General features: G+C 41.5%; 1 protein-coding gene across 4 annotated transcripts in view; it reads left to right on the top strand.

The window, feature by feature from the left end:
* The window catches only part of FANCM (FA complementation group M), a 293,517-nt gene that overhangs the window by 65,934 nt on the left and 213,229 nt on the right, over positions 1-14,354 (top strand). For all 4 annotated transcript variants that reach the window (XM_029598464.1, XM_029598463.1, XM_029598465.1 and 1 more), the window contains one exon: positions 9,519-9,650. In XM_029598464.1, coding sequence (XP_029454324.1) covers positions 9,519-9,650 — 132 coding nt within the window. The remainder of the gene's footprint in view (positions 1-9,518; positions 9,651-14,354) is intronic.

Here is a 14,354-nt window from a genome sequence, read left to right as displayed (position 1 = left end):
CTGTATGAAGAGCACTGAAAGTTAAGTCAGAGGATTTTGAATTTAATTTGGTAAGTGACAAGACTAACCTTGGAGTAACATGGTCTGACTTTTTTCAAGCCATAAATAATTTTGGGAACCATGTTTTGTAAAGTTGTTTGAGCTGAAAAAGAGGGAGACCCAAGAGCAGGGAATTGCAATAGTCAATTCTGGAAATAAAAACATGAGCAGTTTCAAATTGTGAGACTCAAAGCGGATGAAGCAGATGGATATACAGAAGATAATAGAATGATTTTTGGATGATACTAGAGATGTTAGGAACCCTAGACAACATTGCTGGGAAGCCCAAGAGAGACTCGCGCTAATCAGGAAACCAAAACAGGTCTATACCTAATGGTGGTTCCAAAGCACAACAAAATTTATTAAAAGGTTCAAAAATTCCAGAGGGAGAAAACAGAAAAACTCAACATAAGTCGAAGCATAAAAAGTAAATGTACAGCCTCTAAACCAATTGACCTCTTTAGAGTTCATAATTCCAGTCAGTTCTCTCATTCTTCTCCTGTTTGTTAACCCAAGGGCTATGGGCTAAAACTTGCAGGTCATCAGATATCGTCAATGTATCTACAACTATAGACTCATGGGAGAGAGTCCTGTAGCCTGCACTCGAAGGACGACACAGCAGTAGGGACTCTGACACAAGCAGTGATTGCCACTCTTGACTGTAAATTTGAAGTTATAGACAATATCCTGGCAGATTTGAAAAGATTGATGCAGAAATTGGAAAGCGGCTAGACATGGCTGAGGGAAGGATCTCGATACTTGAGGATGACACAAATGCTATGGTGGGCAAAATTACCATGCTGGAGAAAACTCTGCAGGCCACAGAAAGCAAATTAGATGACTTAGAAAAACAATTGAGAGGACCACTGAGTCGGCCCTAAGGTGCTGCAAGGTGCGAAGTCTAGTGGCGATAGCCAGTTTTTTGTTTGTTTTTTTTTTAAACTTTGCGCAGGTATAGATGGTGTATGTAAAAGCAAAAAAAAAAAATTAAAAATCTGCAGTACAAGAACAGTTTTAATTTTCCAGGATTTCTCAAGCATTGTGAGCAAAATGCTGTGTGGCTTTTTTTTGTGGGGTTTTTTTTTTTTGGGGGGGGGGGGGGTTGTCAGTCTGCTCGGCACTGATTATAGAAAAATATAAGGTTCTTGATGTATCCCTCAAAACCTAAAATCTGGCACAGTGGTAAGAGTAAATTTTGAATCTCTTGAAGCCTCTAAATTTATAAAGTGCTTAACCATGGAGATTCCTACTGTGAATTAAAAATAGAAAAAAACTGAAATGTTTGGGGAATTTCCTGCTGAAATTTACATGCATTTGTTAGGAATTTGAAGTTTTTAAAATAATTGCATCACTCCCAAGAAAGAATTGATTGTGGCAATGAATTACAATGTAAAATATGGTCTTTCCTTAAGTGGCTAGTCACTTTATAGAGGGATTGAATCAGATGGAAGATTGAGCATTGACCAGTGTGTGCTTCACAATTCGGAGGAAAACACGAAAGTAGGCAACCCCTTAACAGAGACTAATGGCAAGGAGACCATAAGTAAAAAGTAGAGAGATCAACTATAAGGTGACCCCCCAAAGGTCATTAAAGAGCTACAGGCTCAGATCTCATCAGATATTCTGTTTTGTGATGGAGAAATAAGACAGAGATGTGCTTACCTATGAATAGCCTATTACAAGATGAAAGGGAAGTGAGATGTGTTTGGGAAAACGCAATGATCTACAGAGCCACAATTGGTGTGAAGAAGAGAAAGTGATAGTCGCAGTTCATGACTCACATGATTACTGTTTGATCCAGATTTGGGGGAGTGTATGGTGTTTGTTACTTTACAAGGCATCGCTGTTGGTGTTTAAAAAAAAAAAAAAAAAAAAATCTTTGTTGGGATTCCAGATTTCCAGAAGCAGATTTGGGGGAGGAACTTCAAAGGTCAATGGGAAGACCAGTTGTGAATACTTGAACATGTTATGGATTTTTCTCTCCTTCTCTTTCTGTGTGTAGTAACAGTTTGATAATAGGACTATGCTTGATGGGGTGGCACCCAAGTGCACCACACAAGTGATCTTAGCTCGTTTGTATGGGCGTGGTGTCTGGTTAGAACTAAGTTGGTAATTGGGACTTTTGGACAGAAAGGGGAGGGGGGAGTTATAAGGGGTAAGAGGAGTTTCATATGGGGAGGGGTGGGGGCTGGTGGGTTTTGGAAGGGAAAGTTCTCTTTATGAATAGTGAGACACAGCAAAATACATACTATAAAATCAAATCTGAGTACAGCAGTGGCATACCAGGGCAGAGAAAGTCTGTAAGAAGCTTGGTCTAGGCTGGAGGAATGGCTGCTCAGGTTTTGGAAATATTGAACAATCTGCAGAGTATAATTAGTATCATGGAATCAGGATATGGGTGAAGTACTGGTGTCTCATGGAACGTGGATGGGTTAGATTTACCTATAAAAAGGAAAAAAAAACCCTTCAAGCCCTAAGAAGGCACAAGGTTGTCATAGGTGCGTTTCTTGAATGCATACTATCAGCTACTGAAAATTAAAAAAAATAAAAAACTTAAAGCAATTCCAATTAATACATGAAGTGATGGACCTTTATATAGTGGTAGGAAGAGTTAGAGGAGGACTTTACAATCTGTAATTTTCTTAGAGGCCAGACAGATGAATTCAGAACCAGTGGGTTTTGCACCTCTACCAGCAGATGGAGCAAAGCTGACGTCACAGTATATATACTCCTGCAGTGACATCAATCTGCCAGTATTCTCAGTGGAGAATACTGGCAGATTGGTGGACATGCATCTCCCTGCTGGGGATTGCTTCAAGTTTTAAAAGATTTTAATTTGCCCTGCTGTGATACCAATGGCCCCTCCCCCAGCTGAGAATTCCTGAGGTGAATTCCGTGGTTCCTCACTTGAGTGCCTTGGTCCTACAGCTAGTTTTCTCAGCCGGCATGGACATAGCTGTTAAAACAACTGAAAGGCAGTGGGTGCAGGAAGCCGTGCGTGGCGGTGACGGTATATGCCCTCTCCCCCTGCAGCTGGAGAACCGTCTCTGTACTCAGCAGGTAAGGTTTAAAAAAAAAAATAGACTGAGTAGAAAGGCTGTTTGTAAGGCTTCCTCTTCCTCCAGTCTCCATGCTCAGTGTGCTGTTCAGACATTCATTTCTGCTCCCGAGGGAGATTAAGAGTGTTGAGAAGCCCGAGTGGGCTAGGCCCCGCTGTTAAGCTTTTCTCTGTAGGCTGCGGTGGCGTTTTTGTGTGCTTTTTCTTGCATGTTAGGCTGCCCTCTTCAGGACCATCTGTGCATGCAAGTGCATCTGGCTGTGCATCCAAGTTGTGCGACCAGTTTTCCAATGCTTAATCGGACACCTGCTTGGTCGTTCAGGTGATAACTGCTTCCGTGCTAGGTGTGTGCTTGCCTCTGTGCACAATTTGGACCACATTGGTTGTGTGCTTAAGTTTGGAAGTACACCTTGTTTTGCAAAGCCTAGCCTTGGGATGCCTAAATTTTGGATGCATATATTTTACAACATGAATTCAGCTAGATGCACACCTTCAGTTGCCTGTTAAGTGTACTGGCAGACTGGCGCCTGTGGCTAAGAAACCTAAGCTTCTTTCCTTCTGCGTTGCTTGTCATATTCGGGCATCTCAGCCTGGCATGCCCTCTAACTTGTGCCAACGCTGCTTAGAGGATCAGGGAGAATTTTCTTCCTCTTATTTTATTAAGCCTGGTTCTTCCTGGCCTGATGACTGCTTGGGAAAAGCCCATCAGGAGGGGTGGCTGACCCTGGAACTCCCTTAACTGGTTCATCAGCTAGGGGGAAGTAGCTCAATGGGCACAGCACAGGTGCCTTCTGGGTTTGACAAGGATCCTTCTGCCTTGGGTAAAATCTTTTCAAGGGATTACAATCCTTTCTTCAAGTGCAGTCCTCAGGCCTGTCGAATCCTGTCAGATCAGAGTCGCAGGCGGTGACTTCTCACTTGCCTGGTACTACTGGTTAAGTTCTGAAGTACATCTAGATCGGCAGCAGACCCTCCTGATAGATGACTATCCTGACTCTGGAGGATGGGCAACAAAGTGGATTAGAAGCCAAAGAATGTCCGATTAGAAACTTTTATGGAGACATATTCTTTATAAGGTGAGGCCGAGTTTCGTGATTTAGAGTGGAGACGGTACATATTGTGCCAGTGCACCAAAGAAACCATCAAACATTTGTTATGAGATTGTACTCATATACATTAAAAGATTCACTACATTCAGCCCTTGAGGCAGCCCCAATGTGGGGGTGAAACTCTGCCTGAGTCGGGCTCACCTTATAAAGAATACGTCTCCATAAATAAATGATTTACTGTGTCAAAGGCAGAGGATAGGTCAAGCATTAGAAGGATGTAATGTTTACCGTTGTCAAAGCCTCTCATTATGCTGTCAGTCAATGAGAGAAGTAACGTTTGCGAAATCCGTGCTGTGATGGGTACAGTATATTATTGTCTAGGTGTTCAGCTAAATGTTTCTGAACAATTTTTTTCTATTAATTTTGCTATTAGTGGCAGATTTGATACTGGTCTGTAGTTACTCAGTATAAGTGGGTCACTGTTCTTTTTCTTTATTATTGGTTTAATTATTGCTCCGTTTAGGTTATCTGGAAGGGATCCCTCCTGCTTTGTTGGTCTCTGGAGGATGGGGAAATTCCTCTGGGACTGGAACTGTATAGGACTAATTTGCAGTTCTTTCATAGAGATGAGCTACTGGCTCTGATTCCCCAGATGTTAAAAAGGCTGGGAGTAGCTGTGGCAGATTCCATGTCTGAGCCAAAGAAAATTCCCATTTTGGTTTCTTTGTGTAAAGCCTGTTTTTTTTCCCTATTATGGAGGCCATTCAAGAATTGATTGATCTTTAGTGGGACGTCCCGGAAGCTAATTTCAAATGGGGTCGAACTTTGGAAGGCCTGTTACCCCCAGGATCCAGTGGTGAGAGCGTTTGTTTTCTGAAAGTGAATGTGCTTGTCTGCACCGTCTCCATGCGGACGACTATCCCCATGGAGGGAAGAACGGCCTTGAAGGATAAGCATGATAGGATTAAGGCCATCCTTAAGCAAGCATTTGAAGCAGTGGCAATGACCTTGTAGATAGCTTCTTGCTGTTCCCTTGTGACTCGCTCTTGTTTTCTTTTCTCTCAGGAGGTTGATGACTCTGGAGTGAATTCCAGGGCAGTTATGGAGCTAGCAGCCACCTCTTTGGCAGATGTGGGCTACGATTTGGTCTGCACCTCAACTAGAGGGGGTGGCTTTGGTAACAATGGCCAGGTGTCTGTTATGGCTGAGAAATTGGTTGGCCGATTTGACCTCCAAGGATAACCTTATGAAATTGCCTTTTTAAAGACTCACTTTTGTTTGGGAGTAAATTGGAGAAACTGGCAAGTAAGTGGGACGAATCCCCACGAATCCATTGCCGGAGGATAAGAAGCAGACACCGTGTTCCTTTTAGTAGCTTTTTTAAAAAATAAGTTATCCACACTTCATTTTTACCATATATCGTCCTGCCTGTCTTATTTCCAAACCTAAAAATTATGCGCCGAGTGGAGTGGTGTAACATTCTCTGTGCTCTCTGAAGACAGGTGTTTAAAGCACACAGAATAGCTCTATACTCATCCCTGTTAGCTGTATTCACCTGTGCAGCCAACTTCTTCTTTGCCTTTTGCAGTTTTTCTTCCAATTGTATTAATATTTCTAGACAGGCTTTTGTTTCCCAATAGTATATGCTATTCTCCCCTCACATCACAACCTTGCTAGTTTCCCAGAAAAGTTCTGGTGAATCCTTATGTTGTTTTTAGTTTTGGTTTGCAAAAAATGACATACCTTATCCTCTGTTAAATGGCTTAGAAATCTCTATATCCTATCCCCCTTAGCCTCTTCTGACATCTGTAACTTAAACCATGTAATTGAATAGTCTATTTCAGTGGGTCCAATTTCAGCTGTGTATAAAAAAACAACTTTGTATCGGCTGCTGGGAAATGATAGGAGGTGAGGGGCTGGATTAGGGCGCAGAGTAGCTCTTATTTGCTCTATTTTCTCTGTCTATGTTACCTTCCCATCCTGATCCTATTCAAGCTGCTCCCTGGGAGGGGAGAAGGGGGCTGGATGGATCAGGAAATAGAGAGCTATTCTCTGCAGGATACCAACCAGTAGAATTTGGGGCATCAACCCTGTATGCCGTGATCAGGGACATAAGAACATAAGGCTTGCCATACCGGGTCAGATCAAGTTGAGGGTGCTATTAGGTTCGGCGGGTTGGACGCACGTTTTCCGCCCCTTACTGAATAAAGGGGTAAGGGAAAATGCGCATCCAATGGCAGGTTAACAGTGCGCTCCGTCGGCTGTTTGTGTAGCTATAATTTGGGTTACTCTTCTCTAAGTGCATCACTTTACACTTGTCCATAATAATTTAATTTGCCATTTGCATGTTCAGTCTCCTAGTTTTGCAAGGGCCTCTTGCAATTTCTCATAATCCTCTTGTGATTTAACAATTGAATAATGTTTTGTCATCTGCAAATTTGATCACCTCACTCGTTCCCATTTCCAGGTAGTTTATAAATATATTGAAAAGCAGTGGTCCAAGAACAGATCCCCGGGGCACCCCCCTATTCACCAGTCTCCATTGGGAAAATGTATCATTTAGCCTGATTCTCTTTTTTTTTTTTTAACCAGTTTGCAATCCACAATAGTACACTGCCTCCTATCCCATAAGAACATGCCATATGGGTCAGACCAAGGGTCCATCAAGCCCAGCATTCTAATTCCAACAGTGGCCAAACCTGGCAAGTACCCAATAACTAAGTCTGTTCCATGTTACTGTTGCTAGTAACAGCAGTGGCTATTTTCTAAGTCAACTTAATAGCAGGTAATGGACTTCTCCTCCAAAAACTTATCCAATCCTTTTTTAAACACAGCTACACTAACTGCACTAACCACATCCTCTGGCAACAAATTCCAGAGTTTGTGTTGAGTGAAAAAGAACTTTCTCTGATTAGTTTTAAATGTGCCTCATGCTACCTTCATGGAGTGCCCCCTAGTCTTTCTATTATCCGAAAGAGTAAATAACCGATTCACATTTACCCATTCTAGACCTCTCATGATTTTAAACACCTCTATCATATCCCCCCTCAGCCGTCTCTTCTCCAGGCTGAAAAGTCCTAACCTCTTTAGTCTTTCCTCATAGGGGAGCTGTTCCATCCCCTTTATCATTTTGGTAGCCCTTCTCTGTGCCTTCTCCATCGCAATTATATCTTTTTTTGAGATGCGGTGACCAGAATTGTGCACAGAATTCAAGGTGCGGTCTCACCATGGAGCGATACAGAGGCATTATGACACTTTCCGTTTTATTCACCATTCCCTTCCTAATAATTCCTAACATTCTGTTTGCTTTTTTGACTGCCGCAGCACACTGAACAGACTATTTCAATGTGTTATCTACTATGATGCCTAGATCTTTCTTGGGTGGTAGCACCTAATATGGAATCTAACATTGTGTAACTATAGCATGGGTTATTTTTCCCTATGTATATCACCTTGAACTTATCCACATTAAATTTCATTTGCAATTTTGATGCCCAATTTTCTAGTCACATGATTTTTTAATTTCCTAAGAAGTCTCTCATGAGGGACTTTTTCAAATGCTTTCTGGAAATCCAGATACATTGTCAACTGGCCCACTTTTATCCATGTTTGTTTAAGCGTTCAAAAAAAAAAATGTAGCGGATTGGTGAGGCAAGACTTCTTTCCCTTGGATAAATCCATGTTGGTTTTGTCCCATTAAACTGTTCCTATCTATATGTTCAGCAATTTTGTTCTTTATAATAGTTTCTACCATTTTATCTGGCCCAGACATCTGAATCATTGGTCTGTAGTTTCCTGGGATCACCCTTTGATCCTTTAAAAAAAAAAAAAAAAAAAATTGTATTATGTTGGCAACCCTACAATCTTCATGTACCATAGAGGATTTTAATGATAGTTTACAAATTTCCAGTAGCAGGTCTGGAATTTGTTTTCAATTCTTTCAATACTCTGGGATGTATGCCATCTGGCCCAGGTGATTTGCTTCTCTTTAATTTGTCTGTTTTCCCTAGTACATCTTCCAGTTTCACTGAGATTTTTTTCCGTTCCTCTGAATCACCTACTTTTGAATGTAATTTCTGGCATGGGTTTCTTATCGCTTCTTCAGTGAAGACCGAAGAAAATAATTCATTTAGTCTCTCTATGCTATGGCCTTGTCATCCCTAAGTGCGGATTTTAACACATGCTTGTGTGAAGGACATTCCCATTTTTTCTAATTAGTCCACTGGTTTGCCTGGTCATTCTTGAGGTTATCCAGACCCCTCTGGTTCTTCATCCTGCATGCTCCTTGGTTGACCTAGACCCCTCACCCTGTGTGTTATATCCTAAAACATGATTTCTGCAAAACTTGCTCCTCCTTAAGAGCAGCAGTAAATATATGTGGCTAACACGATGCTGTGCGCTGCGGCCTTCGGTTTTAAAATACGGACTTATGAGCAGAACTCTTGGCCCTACCCTCTTAAAAAAAAAAAAAAAAAAAAAAAAAAAGGTTATAATGTAACTTTTTGCTTTCTTTGTTAACGGGTGTACCCCCCTAGTTTATTGTAAACCGGTACGATATTACATGGTCTTGAGCATTGGTACATTAAAAGAATTTAAATAAATAAATAAATAAATACCCTCTTATTTTTTTGCTTGTGCATATACGTGCATAATTCGTGGCTTTTAAAATCAGTGTTTCTCACGTGAAGTTGTGTATATATGGGTGTTTTTGTGCAAGCAATGCTTTTAAAATCAACCTCTTTTATATAAAATTTGGGTAATTCAAATACAAATTATCATGACAAAGTTTCTTGAATCTAAGTGTGAACAAAGCACCAGTAGAGTAGGGAGAGTAGAGACAGAAGCACCAGTGGTACCTGCCTTTTGCAACTTCCTTCCCCTCCACTGGTGCTTTCCCACACCATGAAGGTGGCAAAGGAGGCATCAGCAGGTATAAGCACTGCTCCTTTATGCCTCCAGCCAGCAGGAGGGAAGTGGGGAGAATCATGATGTGACTGAACCATGCAGTCATTTGCGCAAATGAGTCCATTGCCCCAATTTTTCTCTCTCCCCACTATAAAGGGATGGCCTTGCAGCTGAGTGATGGTATATATATATTTTTTTTTTTTTAATTTTTTTTCTCTAGAAAAAAAAAGCACTGATAAAACTAATGCTCTTTTTAGTATACCACCAACATTCAGACACAAGTTTTCATAAAGAAATCCTATAATAATTTTAATTATAGTGCAACTTTGTCATTTAGTAAACTTGTGTGTCTGTGTATAATATATATAATGTGTCATATTAGGGTAGGCCATTTATTAAGTGTAGTTCAGAGTTGAAATTTTATATGTGTATTTTTTAAATTGTATTCGCCTTTTCTTTAACTGCAGATACTAGAAACATTTGCTGACCGTTTGATTCAATATAATGTTTTATCTCGGAGAGATATTCCCAGCCTGACAAAATATCAGATAATCCTGGAAAGAGACCAGTTTAGGAAAAACCCACCAACGCACATCAAGGTAAACATGCTATTTTATATTATATAAAGTTGACTACTTCACTAATAACTAAGCTGTAGAAGAGACTGAGGAGCTTATAAGGTAGCGTGTGTGCACGGAAACTCCATGGGCCCATGTCCATACTATCAGATGACATCACTCACATGTAATGGCTAATTCATGCTGATGTATATGGAGAACTGTTGATAAATAAGCAAACTAGCTTAACTAAATGACAAGAAAGGTAGTCTGTATGACAGACCCAGGGGCAAGTGCTTGTGGTATATGGAAAAGGAAATTGCACATGTTTCTCCTATATGATTTTGCTTTAAGATCTTGTTTGTTTCTAGGTCACCAACAGAAAAATAGTATTTTGAAATTGAGAATTAGCCGAGGGTATTTCTAAAAAAAAGGACAGGAAATGCATGTGTGTGTGTATATATATAACTAAACTGTTGAAGAGACTGAGGGGCTCAAGGTAGTGTGTGTGCACGGGAACTCTCCACGCATTCTCAGTAAAACCTGTGTGTATGTATGTATATACACATTCAATTTTTGCAAGAAAACGCTAGATCAGTGGTTCTCAACCGGTGTGTCGTCAAGCACACTCAGGTGTGTCTCCACACTTCCCGGTCCCCCATTGACCCAGCTGCTCCCCCTATCCGAGCAAAATAGGTCCGCCACCCGGGCTTAAAACTGATGGCCTGGGCGGAACGAAGCAGGACAGCTGGAGTCGGTGACACCGGCATGCTCTCTTCTTCCTGCCTCCCTGGCCCGGAAGAGGAAGTGGTGAGCAGCGAGTGCGTGCACAGGAAGAAGAGACCCTGCTAGTGCGGGCAGCATCGGCCCAGAGAAGAGAGGCACAGTTTGAAAAAATGAGCAACGCGGCTTGGAGAAAAATGAAGAACATCAACCCCTGCGGCCGATGGGACTCCTTTCTCCGCAAGGGCTGAAAGTGAAGGAGGTTGCTGCTGCCTTTAGGGTTGGAAGTGGAAGAGGCTGCTGCTGTCACTAGTTCGGGGGGGGGGAGTGAGCGAATGAGCAAGCATATGTGTTTGAGGTGCTGTGTGTGAGTGAGACAGCATGTATGTGAATGAGTGAGGCCTGTATATGTGAAAGAGAGTATGTGTAAGTGAGAGCATTAATGGAAGTGTATGACTGAGAACCTGAATGTGCAAGTTTGTGATTGAAAACCTGTTTGTGTGAAAGAGTATGTGTGTGTGATTGAGATCCTTTATGCGTGAGAGATCGTGTATGTATGATTAAGAGCCTATGGGGCAGACTTTATAAAACTATGCGCGCACTTTTGTTCACACACCAGGCGCAAACAAAAATACGCCGGATTTCAATAGATACGTGCGTAGCCATTAAAATCCTGGGTTGGTGTGCGCAAGGCTGCCCCAAATCGGCAGCCTGCGTGTGCCGAGCCGCGCAGCCTGCCTCCGTTCCCTCAGAGGCCACTCCGAAATTGGAGCGGTCTTGGAGGGAATTTTCCTTCCACCCCCCCTACCTTTGTTGCACAAGTTATGCCTGCCGGGCTGGTCGCTGGCGCACCATGGTCCAGTCCAGGGGCTGGTCCGGAGGCCGTGGCCACGCCCCCAATGACACGCCAGCTGCGACACGCCCCCGACTTACGCGTGCCTTGGGGCTTTGCACGCACCAGTAGCCTATGCAAGATAGGCTCAGCGCGCACAGGGGGGGTTGGGGTAGCTTTTCGTGGGTTACGCGCGTAACCCTTTGAAAATCTACCCTGTGTATGTAAGTAAGAGAGAGAGCATGTGTCTGTGTGTTATTGAGAGCTGGTTTAGGTGAGAGCATGTGAGTATGTGATTGAGAGCCTATGTATAAATTAGAGAGAAAGCGCATGTGAATGAGTCTGTGTGAGAGAGAAAAAGACAGCATGTATGTGTGAATGAAAACTTGTATGTGTAAGCATGAAAAGAGACAGCATGTGTGTAAACGTGTAAGAGCCTATATAAGTAAGAGAGAAAAAGCATGTGTAGTGAGTGATTGGAGAGCCAGCGAGAGAGGAGGAAGTTGCAAACAAACCATCCTTCCTCCTGCTAATTCAGAACAATCTCAGGGCACCTGGATATCAAACGTTCTCAGGTATGCAGAGCAAAACATTTTTTGTATCCTTATTATTTTTCATTATTGGGCCTTTGTGTCTATTTTGAAATATTTTATTGGTATCTAGACATTTTTAAAATGTTTAATTATTGGATATTCCATTCATCAGCTGTTTCGAAATCTGTTTTTGTTAGAATGGTTTTGCTGCTATTGATTTTATATTTCTTCATTTGTTTTAGGATTGGTGATGTTTCTCTCTTTCCTTTGTTACACTTGTTGCAGTTTCCAATTCAGTTTTTGTATGCATGCTTCTAGTTATGCATTTTGGTCTCTGTTCTTTGTTAGGTGAGGATCAGCACGTGATTCAGGTGAGGTTTTCTGCTGGCGTGTAGTTTCTGTGTAGGGCTCTATAGTAGCCTGGCTCGTTTTGTTTTCCTAATAGGTGTATTGGTGTCTTAAGGCCTGGTGTAATATTTTCAGTGTTGCCTTTTCTTAAGTAAGGTGTTTACTTTTTGAGTACTGGAGATTGGTGCTGTTTTGGTGTTTACTATTTATGCAGTTTCTGTTCAGATAGTATATGTATCTTTCCCTTGTGTCATTCTTAACAATAAAAATAATTACCAGACCTTTACTTTTTATTTCCGCCGTGGATTATAATGAGCAGTGTCACACATGTGAGCGTGGTCTGTCAGATGTGTCATGATGGGGAAAAAGGTTGAGAACAACTGCACTAGATGATGATGATGATTTCATACTGTAGGGACCACATCTGGAATTACTGTGCAGAAGTGGTGAAGCCAGTCCCTATTCAGGGTGCCGCTAGACCAGAAATGATCAAAATCATCTTTGTTAGAAGGGATGTACTGAATGCTCTTGACTTTAGGTAAAGGGTAAATAGAAAAAAGAGGCAGTACATTACCAAAGGTGAAACAAGAAGTCCTTTTATAGGCATTATAGGCATGTTTGCCAGTCACATAGAAAATACTATGCCTTCTCTTCTAGTGGGGTACATACTTCTCGCACCATATTCAACCTGCCCTTTTTCTCCCTGGACAAAAGGAATGGATGGATGATCTATTCAGGCCCAGAGGCTCAAAAAGGAAGAGAGAGAGGGTTGAAGAGAGATGTAGATGGGAATGGTACAGTTCTGGATAGCTAGGGTGATAATGGGCATCATTAAGTAGAAGCTCCTGGAGATTGAAGATTCACAGAGGCTGAATTTTTGATAAAACTTTGTCACACCCCAATTGACCTTTATGTGGCCCATTAAAAGGAAAATAAGGAAACACATTATACAAGTAGTATTCTTAGTCCATCCCTGGGGAAGAACGCATGTTCCATTTGGATATCCATCAATGACATTCTAGAGGATAATCATCAGAGAAATTTAGCAAGCTATTCTAGAATGTGGTGAAACTGTTGAGCAGCTTGAAGCACCATTCAGCCTTTTCTTGGATTCCAAACAAGGGGATGAACTCGAGGGAAAGGGAAACCGGATGTTGAGGTCCATGATACTTCTTGTGAAACTCACTCCATAGTTCAGTAAGGGTGAGATTAATAGGGTAAGCAGTGAAAAGATTGACTTGGAGAGAAATTGGGTGCAGATCCAGCAGCTGATTAGATTGAGACCTGATTGAATGGTCTTGTTCAAAACGAATTAAGCCTTTCTGATACAAATACTATTAAAAACTTATGAATACAAAGAAACAGACTTGATGAACCCTTGGTCTGACTCAGTATGTTATATCATGTTCTACACAGGCCGCGTTTCAAATTATCCAAGTCTTCTCAGGGTTATTAATCCATCTTATCCTTATGCTGCTCCATTCCACACTGTGGTTTGTCAGCATTGGGTGGAAGTGATGTAAATATTTCTCAAGGCAGGAAGACTCTGAAAAGAACCAGTTGTGGGGACAATCAGGACATAATAGCCAATAAGATGGCTGCAGCTCTTAAAATCTAACCTCGCATCTACTGACAATGTTCAAAAAATAAATCACTGCAATATACAAAGAAGAACATAGTTAAAATAGAGATGACCACTCTATATCTTCATTCAGTGCATCCATTGTTTTTTAATGTATGGATCCAAGATTCTCTAAAATTTAATTTCAAATCTGTCTCCCCCTCTCAGTTAAAGGAATCAGCTCTGTAGTGTCCAGTTCAGATCTATAAAAGAATGTCCCAACTATATGCAATGCTATACAATCGGTGCATTAATCTTTTGTGTTAAGGCTCAATGAGTTGTGTTACTCAATGAGCTGTGTTTTCATTGATCTTGAAGTTCTCCTAATATCTACCTTCAGGCAGAGACATATAAGCAGATACACTACATAGTCCGATTTCCAAGTGGTTAATGTTTTCTTTCAAATTCTGTAGTGATGGTAGGATGAATCTGTTCTTGAACAAAGTATTAATACAGAAATCACACCTTCCGCATGTCTCATTGACACCTTTTATTCGTTCCAGACCATGTCTAGCACTAGCACTGGACAACAAGAGAAGGCTTTCATGTGTGCCTTCTGGAAGACTGGATGTAATTTCAACAGATGCCAATGACACCTTATTGACACCACTACTTGTATATCATATCGGTGTATGGCAAAACACATACTGTACTCTGGTTATCTGTCTGTGATCTATGTTCTAATAGCG

Source organism: Rhinatrema bivittatum, chromosome 4 (assembly GCF_901001135.1).
Source record: "Rhinatrema bivittatum chromosome 4, aRhiBiv1.1, whole genome shotgun sequence".
NCBI lineage: Eukaryota > Metazoa > Chordata > Amphibia > Gymnophiona > Rhinatrematidae > Rhinatrema > Rhinatrema bivittatum.
Note: the sequence above shows the minus strand (reverse complement) of the source record. Positions and strands in the feature narration are given on the sequence as shown.